Genomic DNA, 15,433 nt, shown 5'->3' with positions numbered 1-15,433 from the left:
GTGTGTGTGTGTGTGTGTGTACATGTGAATGTGACAGTTTAACTAGATACAATTCAAAATGTTATTAATTATTGAATATAGTATTAAGTAAATGTGCTCTATTTTTAAGCTAGTCTTTAAATGTAAATTGCCTGTGTCGTCTGTATTCCACTACTGTCTAAATGCAATAACGTGCAAGAGTCAGAGACCACGCTTTAGTCAAAATGGCCATTAAGCACAAGTTATTCATTTTTCAGGAGTGAGTTTTAAGAAGATTGTTTATTCACGCGCAGAAGGAAGGGGAAGTCAAAGCAAAATAAAAGCAGTCATTTTCTAGACATTCATAAAATATATTGAGAAAATGGGACTCCTTGCAACCACATAAGACCTGCTGACCTCAAAAACTGTCCCTATCAGATAAACAGTACTGTTTTCATCTTTGAGAGAGAGGAGAAAATGAAGCTCAATGCTTGCTTGTTTGTCCGTCCTACCACTGAGAAGATTAACAAAAATTTGTAAATAAAACAGGACCATCTATCCCAGAGACCAGGCCTCTGCATCGTTGAATGAAGACTGAATTTTGGATCTATGGAAAAATAATTTTTAATTATTATTATTATTATTATTATTATTATAGATTTTTTTACTTTTTTTATTTTTCCCTTTATGATAAAGTAATTTTGCATGTGATGACTTTTTGCTGCAAATTAAACTAAAGAATGGTGATCTGATTTTGTGCAGTACTGTAGTTCCTCCAGTCAAATGTGTTTGTTCAGTGATTTTACAAAAATAATTTAAACTGCAGTGATAAACATAATCAAATTGTCACTGTGAAGTCACGTCCCCTTTCACAGCACCTGTGGTGTTTTAAAATCTTTTGTTTACATGCCCTCTTGCTATGGTATTTACCAGTGACACTGATGTCTGTCCACTGCCCAGGTTATGCTGGGTGTATTCTTGCTTCTCACCATCCATGGCCATCCTCATTGGTGCTCCTGGAACAATGAACTGCCATGGCTACAGCCTCATTATTCTCAGTTTAGCATATTTGGCCCCTGTTGTGTCATTTACCGGAAATGTGAATGAAGTGCCAATTCCTTTCCACTGTAGAAACCTCCTCCCCAAATACACAAATACTTACAAACCTATTGATTCAACTGCGAAACTCATTACATGGGGAAAAAAATGCAGTTAATCACATCTTTCAGAGGCAGTCAGATTCTATTGTATTTGGGAGTCAAAGCATTGAAAGCTTTGGGGTTACATTCAGACACTTTGTTATTCCAGACAATGTCTTAATTTGAACAGCGATGCTGACAGATTTTCTTAGGTCTGCTGCTCAGATCAGCCTGGATTGAGAATATTGGACCTGCTGTGGTGGAGGCGAGTGCTACTTAAGTAACTTCAGTTGTGCTTTCTCTAACTTCTTCTCTCAGAGAGTCAAGTAGGCCCAAAACAGTGTAACAAGCGCTTCACTTGAACAGCCAACCCAACATTTAATGACCGTGTGTCAGGCTTTTTGTACTTGCTTCCTTAAATAGTGCCCCTGTACTGGAGTTCAAGTTCCTGTCATTTTTGACTCGGACTCAGCTGCCATGGCAACTTCTTTTCCCAAACTACCAAAACTTGTACAATGGATAGTGGCAGCCTCTATTGTCGTAAGGTTCCCTCTCGCGCCAGGGCTCCTGATGGAGATTCCATTAAACAACCCCCCCAGGGGAGAAAGAAGAGGGGCAATGATGTAGAGTCCAGCACTAATGAATTATGCTTGGCTGTAGCTCCAGAGGTATTCTCAGCCCCTGTCTGGCACTGCACAGCCCTCTCAAAGCCTGCCAGAACATTCCAGCCTGGCCCGTCACACCAGTGGAGGTGTCAGGCAGCTTGGTCGCATGGCTGTGTGCACATGATGTGGTGTGTAAATCAAATGCATTTTGTGGCACAGGAGCAGTCATTAAGGACAGCTGCTGTGCATGACTGACTATACTGTCATTAGGGCTACAGTTAACAATCATTTCATGTTATTCAGTTAATCAGTAATCATTTTGGCTGTCGTTTTCACTTTGCCTAGTTATAGCAACACTTTGTTCCAACATTTTCTTCTTTTTATGGAACAACAAAACAGTCGAAACAATTTGACAAACTAGCACCTGAACTGTTGCTGTAACTGTCTGGCCACCAAGTTTCAGCAGTTACAAAACCCAGGACATGAAACTGGATTCATGGTCTGGATTTGAAGACCTCTTGTAGAGCACTAGAGATTTTTGACTAATCATTGTTACTACACTTTTTTTTTTTTTTTTTTTGTATAGCTTAGTAAGATGGTTGGTTGGCTAACAATAGTGAAATGGTGCATGAGTGTGCTGTGCAGCCTTAATCATGTAGTTGCCGTGATGGTTGAGAAACAAGGAATGCGTTTAGACAGGCAGTCTGACCTCAGCCTGAGTGAAGGCCTTTTCCACCCTCCTTGTTTCATGCATCTTTTGCATATACTACTATTCAAATGTTTCGAGTTATGCTTTTCAATTAAGTCATTAGCACATGAGTAAATACAATTCTTTAATTAAGCAACAGATCACGAGGGAGTGTGTTGTCACTTTACAAATAACGTCATGGCTGTGAATGGGTTGCAGACACACAACCTCAAATGTTTTACTGTTAGCAATTCCTTCTGCCAAATTATAGTTCCTTAACAGGCAGCTTGAACTCACTCACTGCACAGCCAGCAGTTTGCTCTCCAGCTCCTCACACTAAATTCCCTGTCATCTGTCATCACCAATGAGTAGCTTTTCTCTCAACAGCCATGACAGAAGAACAGCTAAACAACCTGGAATCAGCCATAAATGAACCCAATACCATTCGCCAAAGGTATAGTCTGATCTTCAAAGTCTGACCAAATCAGACTGAGCCATAAAGCTGCCCCAATATCAAGTTTAGCTTAGTTTTGTAACATGCTGTATCAATATTATGGCTGATGCCAGGTTTTTCAGCTGTTCTTCTGTCACAGCTGCTTATTGAAAAAGCTGTTCAGTGGTGATGACCGTTTGGGGAATTTAGTGTCGTCTCATCTTGAGTCTGACCAAATCGGCTGTCGGTCAAATGTGATCTTATACATATCGATTTTCTATTTGTGCTCAAAGTAAGAAGTAAAAATGTTCAAATGACTTGAGCGTCTCCTGCAGCTGTCAGTCGTTGCTTAGCAACAGCGGCTCAGTGGAGTGATGGTGTTTGTAGGAAAGAATAGTCATTTCGGCATAACACTTTTCAACCAATCAGCTTGCGTGGCTGGAACTAACTGTTATAACATTTTTAATACATTTTTGCTTTTTATTTCAGTTTGGATATTATAAGCACTTAAAGAACAGAACACTGGCTAACTTTCATTTCAAAGAGAGCAAAAGTAATCTTGTTTAACTGGTTAATATTGATTTCTGTTTATGAAGATCATTTGTACTAAGATTATGATAAATTGTAGCAGTACAAGGTTTACTTCAACTTATCAAACCTCAGAAAAACTTAATTTTATGACGTGTATCGTGAAAATGTCTTAATGCAAGTATCATGTATTGTGACTTTTTTTTTTTTTTTTTCCCCCATATCGGCCATTCCTACTACACGGTATAGTTGATTATTGTATTAACAGTACTTGGGGTTTTTTCCAGTGCGCTGTATATCAGAACACACGTTCACTAACTGATCAGTGAGACTGACCTGCTGATGGCTCACTGAGTGTGGATATTATAGTTCCAGCTGGACATTTTGGATTGACTTGAAGAAATGGCTTCTGTCTCCACCTCAGTCCACACAACTGCATGTACTGCCTCTCCTCTGCTGTGGGCTAAAGTTCAGCCCCGCTCCTTATTGTTTAGCACCCGCTAAGAGGATGTTTGCGAGAAAGGGCTGATGGTGCTAAACAAAGGAGTGATGCACTCAGTCTGTCTCTCTCTCTCCCTCTCTCTCTCTCATGTGTGCAGTCATGTTAGTGAACCAGAGCTGTGGACTGGGTGGGGCTAAAAGGAGTGGCTGCTTTAACTGCAGTGGAGCTTTCGCAAGGCCGAGGGAAAAGGCCAGAGTCGTTATTCAGTAGAGAAGAATAGCCAGTGTGACCATGGATAAAACGTTTAGAGCATGCTCTCGCGCCTCTGTTGTTCTGGAAATGCTCGTCTTGACAGTGATGTGGCTAGAATGTTGAGGATTGCCAGCAGCTGTATTTTCTCCTGGAATACTTCTGTCAAGCAAGAACTTTTTCGAGTGCAATAAACTTTCCTAGAAATATGAAAACTACTAAATGGGCATTTCCTTTGTTTTCTGATAACATCTGGTTTCCAATGACTACTAACTATCACTGAAACACATGACCCCCTGACCAGATATTTTGAGAATGTCAGTGAGTTTGAGTGATTTGGAAAGACTAATCGGTTTGGCCTTCACCTCCTCTTAGCGTGTCTTGGTTTTAGTGAATCACATTCAGCGTTGTTTCACTACACTGACTGGTACAGAATAGTCTAATGCTGGACAGTGATGTACTTTGGTTCTTAGGAGAGGTCATATTAACCAGCCATGTTCAGATAAAATGAGTAATTTCACATTTAGTTGATATTGGCTAGATAGCAAAAGTAGTTACTTAAACTGTAGGCTTTAAAAGAACATTTTAAAATGGACAAAAAACAAACATTTTTTTTTTTTTCCTTCTCAATTCCTAGTTGCTGTCAAGGTAATGCCCTAGAGTACTCAGTAAGCTGTATCTTGGTAATTCCAACACGGACTTGGAAAGTCAGGGAGAAAATACACAGGCCAGCAGTTTGGTGTATCATTCAAGTTTTAACAGAGCTGTGATTTCTAACAGTTTTGCTCATGTTTAATATGAAGTGTAATATACTTTGATGTAAAAGTTCCTTAACAGGTGTGTTTTCAACAATGTGTTAAAGGAATGATGAAGAAAGCAGAGATTAAGCCACTGAAACTAGGCTACTATCTATTTTAGCTGGCATTAGCTAGAACCAGCAATAATAAAAATTAATTTCTCTCTTCAATTATTAATTTATCGAACATGTCCAAGTTTGTGAGGAAGGCCATGAGTCTTCCACTGTGTCACTGTTTAGCGCTCGTGTGGTTTCAATAGCTCATTCAGGGTGCTCCCTGGTACCTCCACTCCAGTGACTTTTAAAATAAATAAACTGTTTGTTTTATTTATTTATTTTCATTTGTATTAGTGGTAGTGCATTGGTTTATATTGTTTGTGTAGCAAAAAAGTTCTCACTTCCCTTGAATGTCAAATTGGTCAAAATGCACAGATGCGGACACAAGACTGTTTGCATCTTAAGCATTTAATCAAGATATTTCTAAAGAATCAGTGCACTTTCCCTTTAATGCAACCTTGCATATCATCTGATGAGGTGGTTTTCTGTTTACTGTACTGTTTTTCTGTACCCACGCGCTAATGCCACTGATATTGTGGTGGAGCAAATGAAAAATGTTCCATACTTTATTCTTATTTTTCCTTTATAATTGTATGCATCCTACTTATGTCTGCTTCATTCTGCTTTGATCAGACAGTAAAGCCATCGTGGATGGTAACCTGAAGCTGATCCTGGGTCTGGTATGGACACTTATCCTGCACTACTCCATCTCCATGCCTGTGTGGGAGGATGAGGACGACGAAGAAGCCAAAAAGGCGACCCCCAAGCAGAGGCTGCTGGGTTGGATCCAAAACAAAGTTCCTGACCTGCCCATCAATAACTTCAGAGAGGACTGGAAGGATGGCAGGGCGCTGGGAGCCTTGGTGGACAGCTGTGCACCAGGTGTGTGTTTGTTTTTCTCCCCCTCAATGTTGCTTGTGTGAAAAGTGTTGTGGCAATGTGTTCTGAACTTGAAATAGCTAGGTGGTACGTGGCATTAATTTCTTTATCTTGAACGGGAATTAAACGGTGACAAAAACAAAATTACGCAAATTATGCTGTTGTAACAAAACCTCAGAAAATCTCTGAAATGGTGGCTTTAAAGGAGAAGGAAAAAATGTTCCTGACTTGTACTAATTAAATTGTAATAAACCATGTACGTTCATGCAACATGGTTTTTACTGCAGGTTAGTTTGAATCGTTAAAGGTGCTTCATGGATATTTTTGAGTTTATTTTGGACATTTCCTGATAAATGGAACACTCAAGGAAAAACAAATTCAGTTTAGAGGCATTGATACACAGTGCTATATTGGTAATATTTACATATGAAAATTTGAGATAAAGTAAGTTTAATGTTTAGTAACAGTTTGGTAATTGTGACTGTGCACGTGTGTATTTTAGGATTGTGTCCTGACTGGGAGACATGGGACACAGAAAAGCCTGTGGAAAATGCTACAGAAGCCATGCAACTGGCTGATGACTGGCTTGGAATTCCACAGGTGAGAAACACATTTTAAATAATGGGACTGTGCAAACCACTGGTGCTGCGGTTATGTTGTGATTGCGATATGTCTTGCAGCGTATTAGTAACACATTGGTCATTCAGTGGTATGACACTGTTAAAGGTCAGCCTGTGCTTTTTTTTGACAATTTACTTTTGTTGAATTACATTGCCCTGATTTAGTTAAATACTCTACAGGATCCCTCTTCTGGAGCTGTGATACGGTGCGCACAGCACACCGTAAAAACATTAATACTTCAGAGGGCTTAATATCAGTGTTAAAGTCAAATATCACAATTACAAATTGGCTGTTATGGGAAGAATTTAGAAGAATTTAAGGACAATTTTTTTTAAGTTGGGAAAGAGGCTAAAACTAACTTATGTACTGTAAATTCCTTGCTTAGTTAAATGTCTGTCTATATGAAGTGAAATTCCTCAGCCAAGGTGGGACCTTTTGTATGTACATGATGACGAGTTAATGTGTTTCTCATTTGTGCTTAGTGCACAGTATTTGCACAGCATGTTCATATTGGACTGAGAGTTGTATTTGCTTAAGAGGAGGCAGTCAAATTAAATTACTACATGTCCACACCCAAATCACACCTTTGCAAACAGGAAGGTGTGCAGGGCAGAGTAACCATGGATACACCCCTTTGGTTGGACTTTGTACCTTAACAGCGATTGTTTTGCATGAATTTTTTTGCCTTAATATTTGGTTGTGTTGCCCCTCATCCACTGTCTGTATATTAAGGATTGTGGCGTTATTTTTTTTTTTTTCTGAATATGGAAGAGTGCTAATGATGAATTTTACCCCCTTTGTGTGTCACCAGGTGATTGCTCCCGAAGAAATCATTGACCCTAAAGTCGATGAGCAGTCTGTCATGACATACCTGTCACAGTTCCCCAAGGCCAAACTCAAACCTGGAGCCCCCCTCAAACCCAAACTCAACCCTAAAAAGGCGCGTGCTTATGGCCCAGGTAGGACAAATTGTTTTCGGCAGCCTGCAGACTTTTTTCCATGAATCACTGTTATGTATATCAAACTGATGAATGCAAAGCTTACTGTTTTGGAACATGTTCATTTTCCATTCATCTTTTAACAGCAGTAGTTCTCACAGGCAGATTGTCATTGTTTTTCAGCCAGATTTATGTTTGTTATCATGGCCTTGTGAAAAATTCATACTGAGACCCATTTGATGTAAGTAATTGCCTTTTGCATCTGTACTTTAGACCTTTCTTGCAGTTTGAGGACAGTAAATTAGTTTTATTCGATGGAAAAATGAGCGTATCAATCAATACACATCAAATGTGTTTTTCAGACAGCAAAAATACAATGTCATTTGCCGTCTATTAGATTTTTGCGAACTTTCACAGATGACATGAAGACCTATTACGGACTTCTCTGGCGATGCCATGTCAATAACCAAGATGATGGATCCACTGTGTTCCAGCAACCTGTCATAGACGTGGAGTTGTATGTGGAAGTACCTATAGTTTCAGCTTCTGATTGAAGTGATAAAGTTCTTCATGCTACTTTCACTTTTGCAAAATGTAACTAACTAATTACAAAGTGAAAGCTGTCTTGCTTGGTGCTTTTTTACATGTAGAGCTCAGCTGAGATCTGAGGTGCAAGTAAAAGCCCTCAGGTTTTAGTTTCTGAATGAGGCAGAGAAGCTCTGTTGTTCTTTCAGTTTTCCAAAGTGGGAAGCACCCTGCACAATGTTGTAAAATAACTGTTTGATGGATCTTTTGCTTTTTTTTTTTTTTTTTTCCCAATGGCAAAATTCCAAAAACATGCAGTGTTTTGATGCATGTAAATCATTTAGCATGTTTGTGTGTTTGTCACTCATCTTGCTAAGTAGTCATCATTTATAATAATAAATGACAATTGTTAATATTTTTAACAGAGAGGCTTATAAACTTTAAGAGCACTTTGTCTAACTCTCTGTGCCCCTCTTGGTACAGCATAAACCTTTTAACTATATGCACTAAAGGGTCTATAGGAATGTGTTAAGTGTCTCAGTGGCATTATTTATGTAGGATTTTCATTTTCACTTACCTTTAGTATGCGTCTAGAGAGGTTGTTCATCCATCCAGTATAAAGGGATTTCTGTTGAAACGGCAGAGGAGATTAACTTCTGACCACTATGGAGCTTCTTAATGGTTTTCCCTCCATGTTGTACTTGGACCCGTCAGCTTCTCCACTAATATATTGCAGTGTAAATATGGCGAGGCTCTGTAGGACTTCGAACATGGTTGATAGACGGTCTGCAAATGTACCTCTTACCTGTTGTAAATTTTTGTCAGGCCTGCAAATCCCAGTAGCTAATGACTTTCGAAGTTGTCGCCCATTTTGGCAGCTTGATTCACAGAGGAGCCGTGCAATAACGACCCCCCTTTAATTTTGCTATGGCAGAATGACTGGCTTCACTGAACTCTGAGAAGTGGTCAGTTCTGGAAAGGGCCTGAATGTTTTTGAACAGCCTGGGAGCCATCTCTGCAGAGTAGTAATTCAGGCTAATTTGCGTCAGAAAACGAACGTTACTCATTTTAATGTTACTTCATTATGCAATCCTTTTTTTTTTTTTTTAAAGGGCACCAGTTTCAGAGGTTCATTAAAAATGTCAAGTTTAGACTTCGTATATCATGTAGGGATTTTAAACAGAGGTTTTCAGTAATGTTCTCCTGTAGTGTTTATCTTGGTTGAACAGTCTGTGCAGTAACATGCATGTTATTGGCTAAGAATTCGCTCATTTTACACAGCCTACTGAAGTCGTGAGAGGCTCAAACTCCTGAAAGTCTTCTAAGTAAGCTCCTGTGCTGAGAACTTTGGTTTTTGGCTTTGGTCCAGCTTACGGCAAAACACTATTAATTATGCCAGTAAGGGAGCTATGTTTGACATGCCGATGTAACGGATAAATGGAGACCAAAGTTGCCCTGCTGTATTAGCCTGTGGGAATGTCATAATCGTATGTTGTGTGGTTTTCCACTGCCATGCAAACGAAGTCAAATCTGTAGAGAAACCTTGTGCATTTTACTTGAGTTATGGAGAACTTGGCTTATGATCAAAATAATTATATTTATAGCTAATTTTAGTCACATGTGTGGTTAAACTACACACTTTAACTGCAGACTTTTATGTTGATGTCTGAATTATGTTCATTAACTTTTCTTAATACTGTCTCGCATATGCCCCACTAAATTCGCACCCATATTGCTGTTTAATATGGGAGATATTTTATGATCCTTGTGAGGGGACATAAATGATTTGTTCTGTCCTTATAACTGTAAAGGTTTATGTATTTTTCTCACAAGAAACTTTGATTTTTAATAACCATTTAAGGAGGAACATGGAAAGACCCTGAGTAACACAATTCAAGGAAATCCTTGCTCATTACCCACAACAGTGACTTTGTTCCATAATGTGGTCCATAAGGTTTAATAACCTTATGGACCACGTTGTTATTATTATGGGTAATAACTGTAACTGTAGTTACATTATCACAAGTTATGGCGCAGTGTCACAGTATGCTTTTCTGTGCATATATTGCATATGGTCAGTTCTTACAGAGCACAAATAAAGCCTCGTTAGCCCTGTTTAACAGAATTTTGTGCAGCACAATATGTAAAACATTGAATTTATAGTTTTTGATTATTTTTTTTAAATGAAGCTTTTTTTCTTCTATTCCTTAGATTATCAAATGTCAAAGGCTTTATATTGAGATGCATGTTATTGTACAGATATCTTAAAGAATTTTTTGCCATATCATAGACCCTTTGTCTCGATTGACCTTCATTTGTAGCCTGGAGAACTGTAACTTATAATTTATGGCCAGGTTTTGTTTGGACCTTGAATGAGTCCCACACCTGCAGTTCACTTCACATTCTGGGTGTGTCATGTTTGGTCTGGTTTATTGCTGTAAGGGGAATGTGTCTGGTCAGTTATGCATTATCTTGGACTTTGCGTCTCATCTGTTTGCATGTTGACAGGCATTGAGCCAGTGGGCAACAGAGTGATGCGTCCAGCTGTGTTCACAGTGGACACCTTCAGTGCAGGACAGGGGCAGGTCACTGTCTACGTTGAGGACCCAGAGGGCAGAAGAGAGGAAATAAAGGCTGTGCCAAATGAAGGCAAAAAGACTTACAGTGTGACATACATTCCTCAAGTCATGGGACCTCACAAGGTACGTTTTTGGAAATCCAGAACTCTGAGGAGGGGGGAGCGGATTTCACAAAGCAGGATTTCACAGTAAACTGCCTAAAGTCAAGCCCGGGCAAAAAGGCATCTAGTGGTATTCCTCAGCTCTCCTTGTATTGGACAGGCTTTCCGTTTAGTTTTTCCTCCCAGCTCTGTCTCTTATGTTTATTTAGATGTTACAAAAAAGCCTGAAATTGATGTATAGCTTTATTTTGTACTCCATACAGGTGACTGTGCTGTTTGCTGGCCAGCCAATTCCAAAGAGCCCCTTTGAGGTGAATGTTGACAAAGCTCAGGGAGACCCCACCAAGGTTACCGCCAAAGGCCCTGGCCTGGAACCCCTGGGCAACGTTGCCAGCAAACCCACATACTTTGACATCTACACAGCAGGTCTGTGGTCCAAACAAAAAAACAAAAGACAAAGCTTTGTTGCGCAGGGCTGCAGAAGGCAGGTTGGTAACAGCAGAAATAAAAATAAGTGAAGGCTTTAAAAAAAGACCACAAATAAAATTCAAAAAGATAATAAAAAAGTATAATTTAAGAGCCATATTACAGAGAGTGGTCTTCAAATGCTTAATGTGTACCAAGCTTAACCTGAAATTGAGTTCAGAAACATGAGACCTCTCCACTTTCTTTGTAAAGGGTATTTGCAGAAGATCAGTGTGTGTAGATCAAGTGTCACATGCTGTAACATAGACAGACATTCTGTGAGGTACAAAAATGCCCTGAAGCCAAGTAGAGCTTTAAAACAAGTGCAGAATAAACTTATAAAAAATAAAATAAAAATCTGTCCTAATATAGACAGGGGAACAGTGCAGTTCTTTCAATATGCGATGTATTGTTTTTCTTAGAAAGCAAAAAGATCACTAGTTATTTATTTTTTTTCCTCTGTTACCAGAACAGACCATAGTTCATCCCTGCCTTCAACTCTTAAATGTGTGTGTTAAACAGGAGCCGGAGTGGGTGATGTGACTGCAGTGATTAAGGACCCACAGGGCAATAAGAACACAGTGGAAGCCATTATGGAGGACAAGGGAGACAGCGTCTTCCGCTGCACCTACAAACCTGTTCAGGCTGGTCCCCATACAATCAACATCACGTTTGGAGGCATTGCGATCCCCAAGAGCCCCTACACTGTCAACATCGGCCCAGGTACCCAGTCCAAAGATCTCAAAGAATGTGATCTATAGGGGTGGAAATGGTCAATCTGACTGATGCATGCGTTGCAATCATGATTATGATATTACCATTAACTCACGATGAGTGGTGTTCATATATCTGTCGTACCTAAACTGCATGATGAGTGGAGAAGCTTTTGAAAGCCTTATGAGATTTACTGGCCTTTCATAGCTACTGCTGCCTTTGCAACAGCAACATTAAGCAGCAACTTTATCCACATTGGCGAGAATAAATACATAAGTACAAAAAAAGTACAAGGCATTGCAGAGTAGTAAAAAATAGAATCATTAAATTATATTTCCTGCAGAACTCTAGTGGTGTGAGTTTCTCTTCTGATTATCTGTCTGGCCATCCTACAAATGAGCTAGATGAGAAGTATAAATGTCAATCGGGAAACTCAACGGGAGTTCTATTCACAAGAAACTACACAACAGGTTTCCAATTGAAGTAACAGTTTGAGTCTTCTCTGGTTTAATATACTGTTATTGAGCTGCAGGTAAATATAGTAATTTGACTGCACTTCTCATGGTTGTGGCCAACCGTTAACAGCAGCTATAAAATTATTGTTAATCAGCTGCGGCCAGCCAGCCAACCTGTTTGTCAGGACAGAATATGTACAATTTGGTTTGAATTCGGCCTTCATTTTCACGTCCTCTCGTTGATTGATTGAAAGTTGTTCATACACCTCAGTTTAAATGCACTGCTTTTAGAAGTTTTCTTTTTTTATTCTTTTCTCATTTATTTAAAAATAGAAATATTTGAGTATCAAATCAGTAGATTTGTTTTAGCACTTGCTAAAGGCGTGTTGGAGGGCTATGTGCATGTGTAAGACAAGTCACTCCACCATAGAGGCTGGTTATATTGTCCGATAAACTCAAGTCCTGGCAAACTGACTTGAGGGCTTGTAAAACACTAAATTCCTTCTCTCTGAGGTAGCTTTTCCAAATCAGGTACCATGCAGCAATTCGGCCCTAAATGAAGCCTAATTTAACTGATTTTCCTTAATAAAAAGTACTGCATTATCGGACTGGTGATTAACAAGCCAATTTTTACAATCAGTTTTAACTTGCTGTTCATAACCAAACAGTGGACTCATTGTTGAATCTGCTGAATTGGACTAAGAGATTATTCCCATTACTTGTCTACCCACATCACATCTGGCCTACAAGCTCCTGACCTCAAGATGAAGTCAGCACATATAGCCAGGAGACACCACACTTTTTAGAGTAGTGTTTTTTTTTTTTTCCTGTTGTTCCTGTTTTACTCGCACAACTGTGTGTGTTTAGATGCGCAGCTGCTGCAGTGACTTTGCCCCACTGTCTTAAATCTAATTATTTTGCTAAATTGTTTCAAGAACTGTGACACAACAGCCATGAATATTTAAAGGATGTGCTGTGGTTTAGTTTTAGCACTCCCACAGAACTGTTTTGATCCCCCTCCTCCACATTCCTTTGGATGTATTTTGTTCATGGATTTGTCAAATTTTTTTTATATATATATTTTGGGGAAAATGGTGGGCATGGTTTGGTAAATATGACCTCAAGAATGAAAATGTGCAAGCTAATGAATGAAGAGGTAATGCAGTATGAAATAAAGTGTCTGCTTAAACATGTGAACTAGTCTTTTAGGCCTCATTCCTTTTGCTTTAATAGAACTAAACATATTTTAGTGACGCTTTCACTACGTAAAAACAGTAGTCCAGTAGCAAGCAAGTGACATGGCGGTATATGTTAATATATTTATGCGTCAGCAGCCTATATTGCCTCCTCTGGAGCATGCTCAGAGGATTTGTGTCTCCTGTTTTCACGTTATTCAGCCAAATGTTGATAGGGTGTATTTAAGTCTCTGTGTTTGTCTTTGATGGAGTGTTCTGTAGCAGTTTGTGGGCTCAGAGTGGATGGAGTCCTGTCTGCTGAAAGGCAGATGGCAGTTGGACATTGCTGGGTCCAGCTCCACCCTGCCTGCGGCCTTGGCATCTCCTCCTTCTGGTTTAATGAGAGAGCTGTGGGAGAGACTACCTCATAGCAGAGGAACTCTTCTCATCCCAGAAGCCTATTACCCTGCATGTGGCATTGATGTGAGCTTGTGGATGGATAAGCCCTGTGAAGCTCTTGGGACTTTAAAGATTAGTTAATAGTTTTTGTATCTGGTATTTGTGAGTGCATGTATATGAGTAGCTGATGTTGTGTAATTGTGTTGAAATGTAATAGCTTTCATAGTCTATTTTTAGAGTGCATAGATGTTAAGATATCAGGATTTACACGTAATAGTCCTGTATATTTGCTGAGGTGCAGTGTCATGGCCATGAATGTAGATATCACAGGTTTTTATGCTCTCAGAAACGTTTGTTTCACTGTGCTCTGTGCAGTGTGATCCCAGATACAGCAAGTGCCAGCCATGTTGCTTATTTGCAGAGTTCGTTTTAATTGTATGTTTAAAAGTGATCTGTCTTTGAGATGATGGTGTAAATATGTCACACTCCACCTCTTCCCCAATGACAGAAATGAAAGGAAATTGGAGGGGGGAGCAATGGCTGTTTATACCAAAGTCTTCAAATGTTCCATCACCCACCTCTCTTTCTCTGTTCGGATTCATTTTCCTTGTGTGAGAGTGTAAACTCTGTAGAACATGTTTAGGGGTGAATATATAATGCTACACAACTTTGTATTGAGAAGATCCAGTGACTGTTGACAGGGACAATGTACAATATGACATGATGGAAATATGAGCTTGTTTCTTTTGTGTTTCAGCATCCACACCTGGTGCCTGCCGAGCTACAGGGAGAGGCCTGCAGCCCAGAGGAGTGAGGGTCCGTCAGGTTGCTGACTTCAAAGTGGACACCCGAAATGCAGGAAGTGGTGACCTGAAGGTCACAGTCAAGGGTCCCAGTAAGTAACTTGCACCTTTTTTATTTTCTCCTTTTATTTTTTCCACCTCCAACCCCTCATCCTTCATCTTTTTCAAGGACTAGTTGAGAAGGGCTTTGTTTTCTCTTATGTAGATATGTTTTTCCTGCTGGAGCTACAAAGTTAATGGACACTAATGTCAAAGAAGCTTGTGTGCCTTAACTTAGTTTACTTGCTAATGGGATTTCTGACACTGGCACACTTACTTAAAGAAAATGAACAAAATTATTGACATGCAGGCTTTAGCTGTGCAGTGCACTTTTCTCTTTATTGGGGGTAACATTACTCTGTCCAGGATAAACTATCCATACCAGCCCTTGGAGCTCAGCTAGTCTCTCAAAGTAGGCTACTTTTGGAAATTAAGGTTTTAGGGTTTTCTTGATGATTGAGAACTCACAATTTTAGCCAAACACCAATGTGGCTTAGAAAGTGGAACAGAGGGTTTGGTGGTGCCGCTCCTGCAGCAAAACAAGCTGAGGTGGAGGTTCCCCAGGCACCACCAGGCTCTGGTGCCCAGATGGCATTCTTCTAGCTGAGTCAGCAGGCTCCATTCCAGGCCCTTCTGATTGTGATTAATAGGCTCTCTGTGTGGTGGACCCTGGCAGTGGCTAGACGGGCCACTATATTTTAAGTGATTTGCTCCAAAATTATGACTCTTCTTAGTGTAATTATGATGTACTATATGTCAGAGTAGGTGTATTGTCTGGACTCACTGCTGAGATCCGGAGTTGCTTGGTCATAACCTAAAGTATAAAGGGACATATAATGGACAAT

At 39.7% G+C, this 15,433-nt stretch overlaps 1 protein-coding gene across 3 annotated transcripts in view; it reads left to right on the top strand.

Moving 5' to 3' along the window:
- The window catches only part of LOC108431615 (filamin-B), an 85,409-nt gene that overhangs the window by 27,266 nt on the left and 42,710 nt on the right, over positions 1 to 15,433 (top strand). For all 3 annotated transcript variants that reach the window (XM_017704884.2, XM_017704885.2, XM_037532182.1), the window contains exons 2-8: positions 5,529 to 5,777; positions 6,277 to 6,374; positions 7,207 to 7,354; positions 10,367 to 10,560; positions 10,802 to 10,964; positions 11,526 to 11,726; positions 14,504 to 14,641. In XM_017704884.2, the coding sequence (XP_017560373.1) occupies positions 5,529 to 5,777; positions 6,277 to 6,374; positions 7,207 to 7,354; positions 10,367 to 10,560; positions 10,802 to 10,964; positions 11,526 to 11,726; positions 14,504 to 14,641 (1,191 nt within the window). The remainder of the gene's footprint in view (positions 1 to 5,528; positions 5,778 to 6,276; positions 6,375 to 7,206; positions 7,355 to 10,366; positions 10,561 to 10,801; positions 10,965 to 11,525; positions 11,727 to 14,503; positions 14,642 to 15,433) is intronic.

The sequence above is a fragment of the Pygocentrus nattereri genome, chromosome 21 (assembly GCF_015220715.1).
Source record: "Pygocentrus nattereri isolate fPygNat1 chromosome 21, fPygNat1.pri, whole genome shotgun sequence".
NCBI lineage: Eukaryota > Metazoa > Chordata > Actinopteri > Characiformes > Serrasalmidae > Pygocentrus > Pygocentrus nattereri.
The sequence above is the reverse complement of the archived record's forward strand: the minus strand, read 5'-3'. Positions and strand labels throughout refer to the sequence as shown.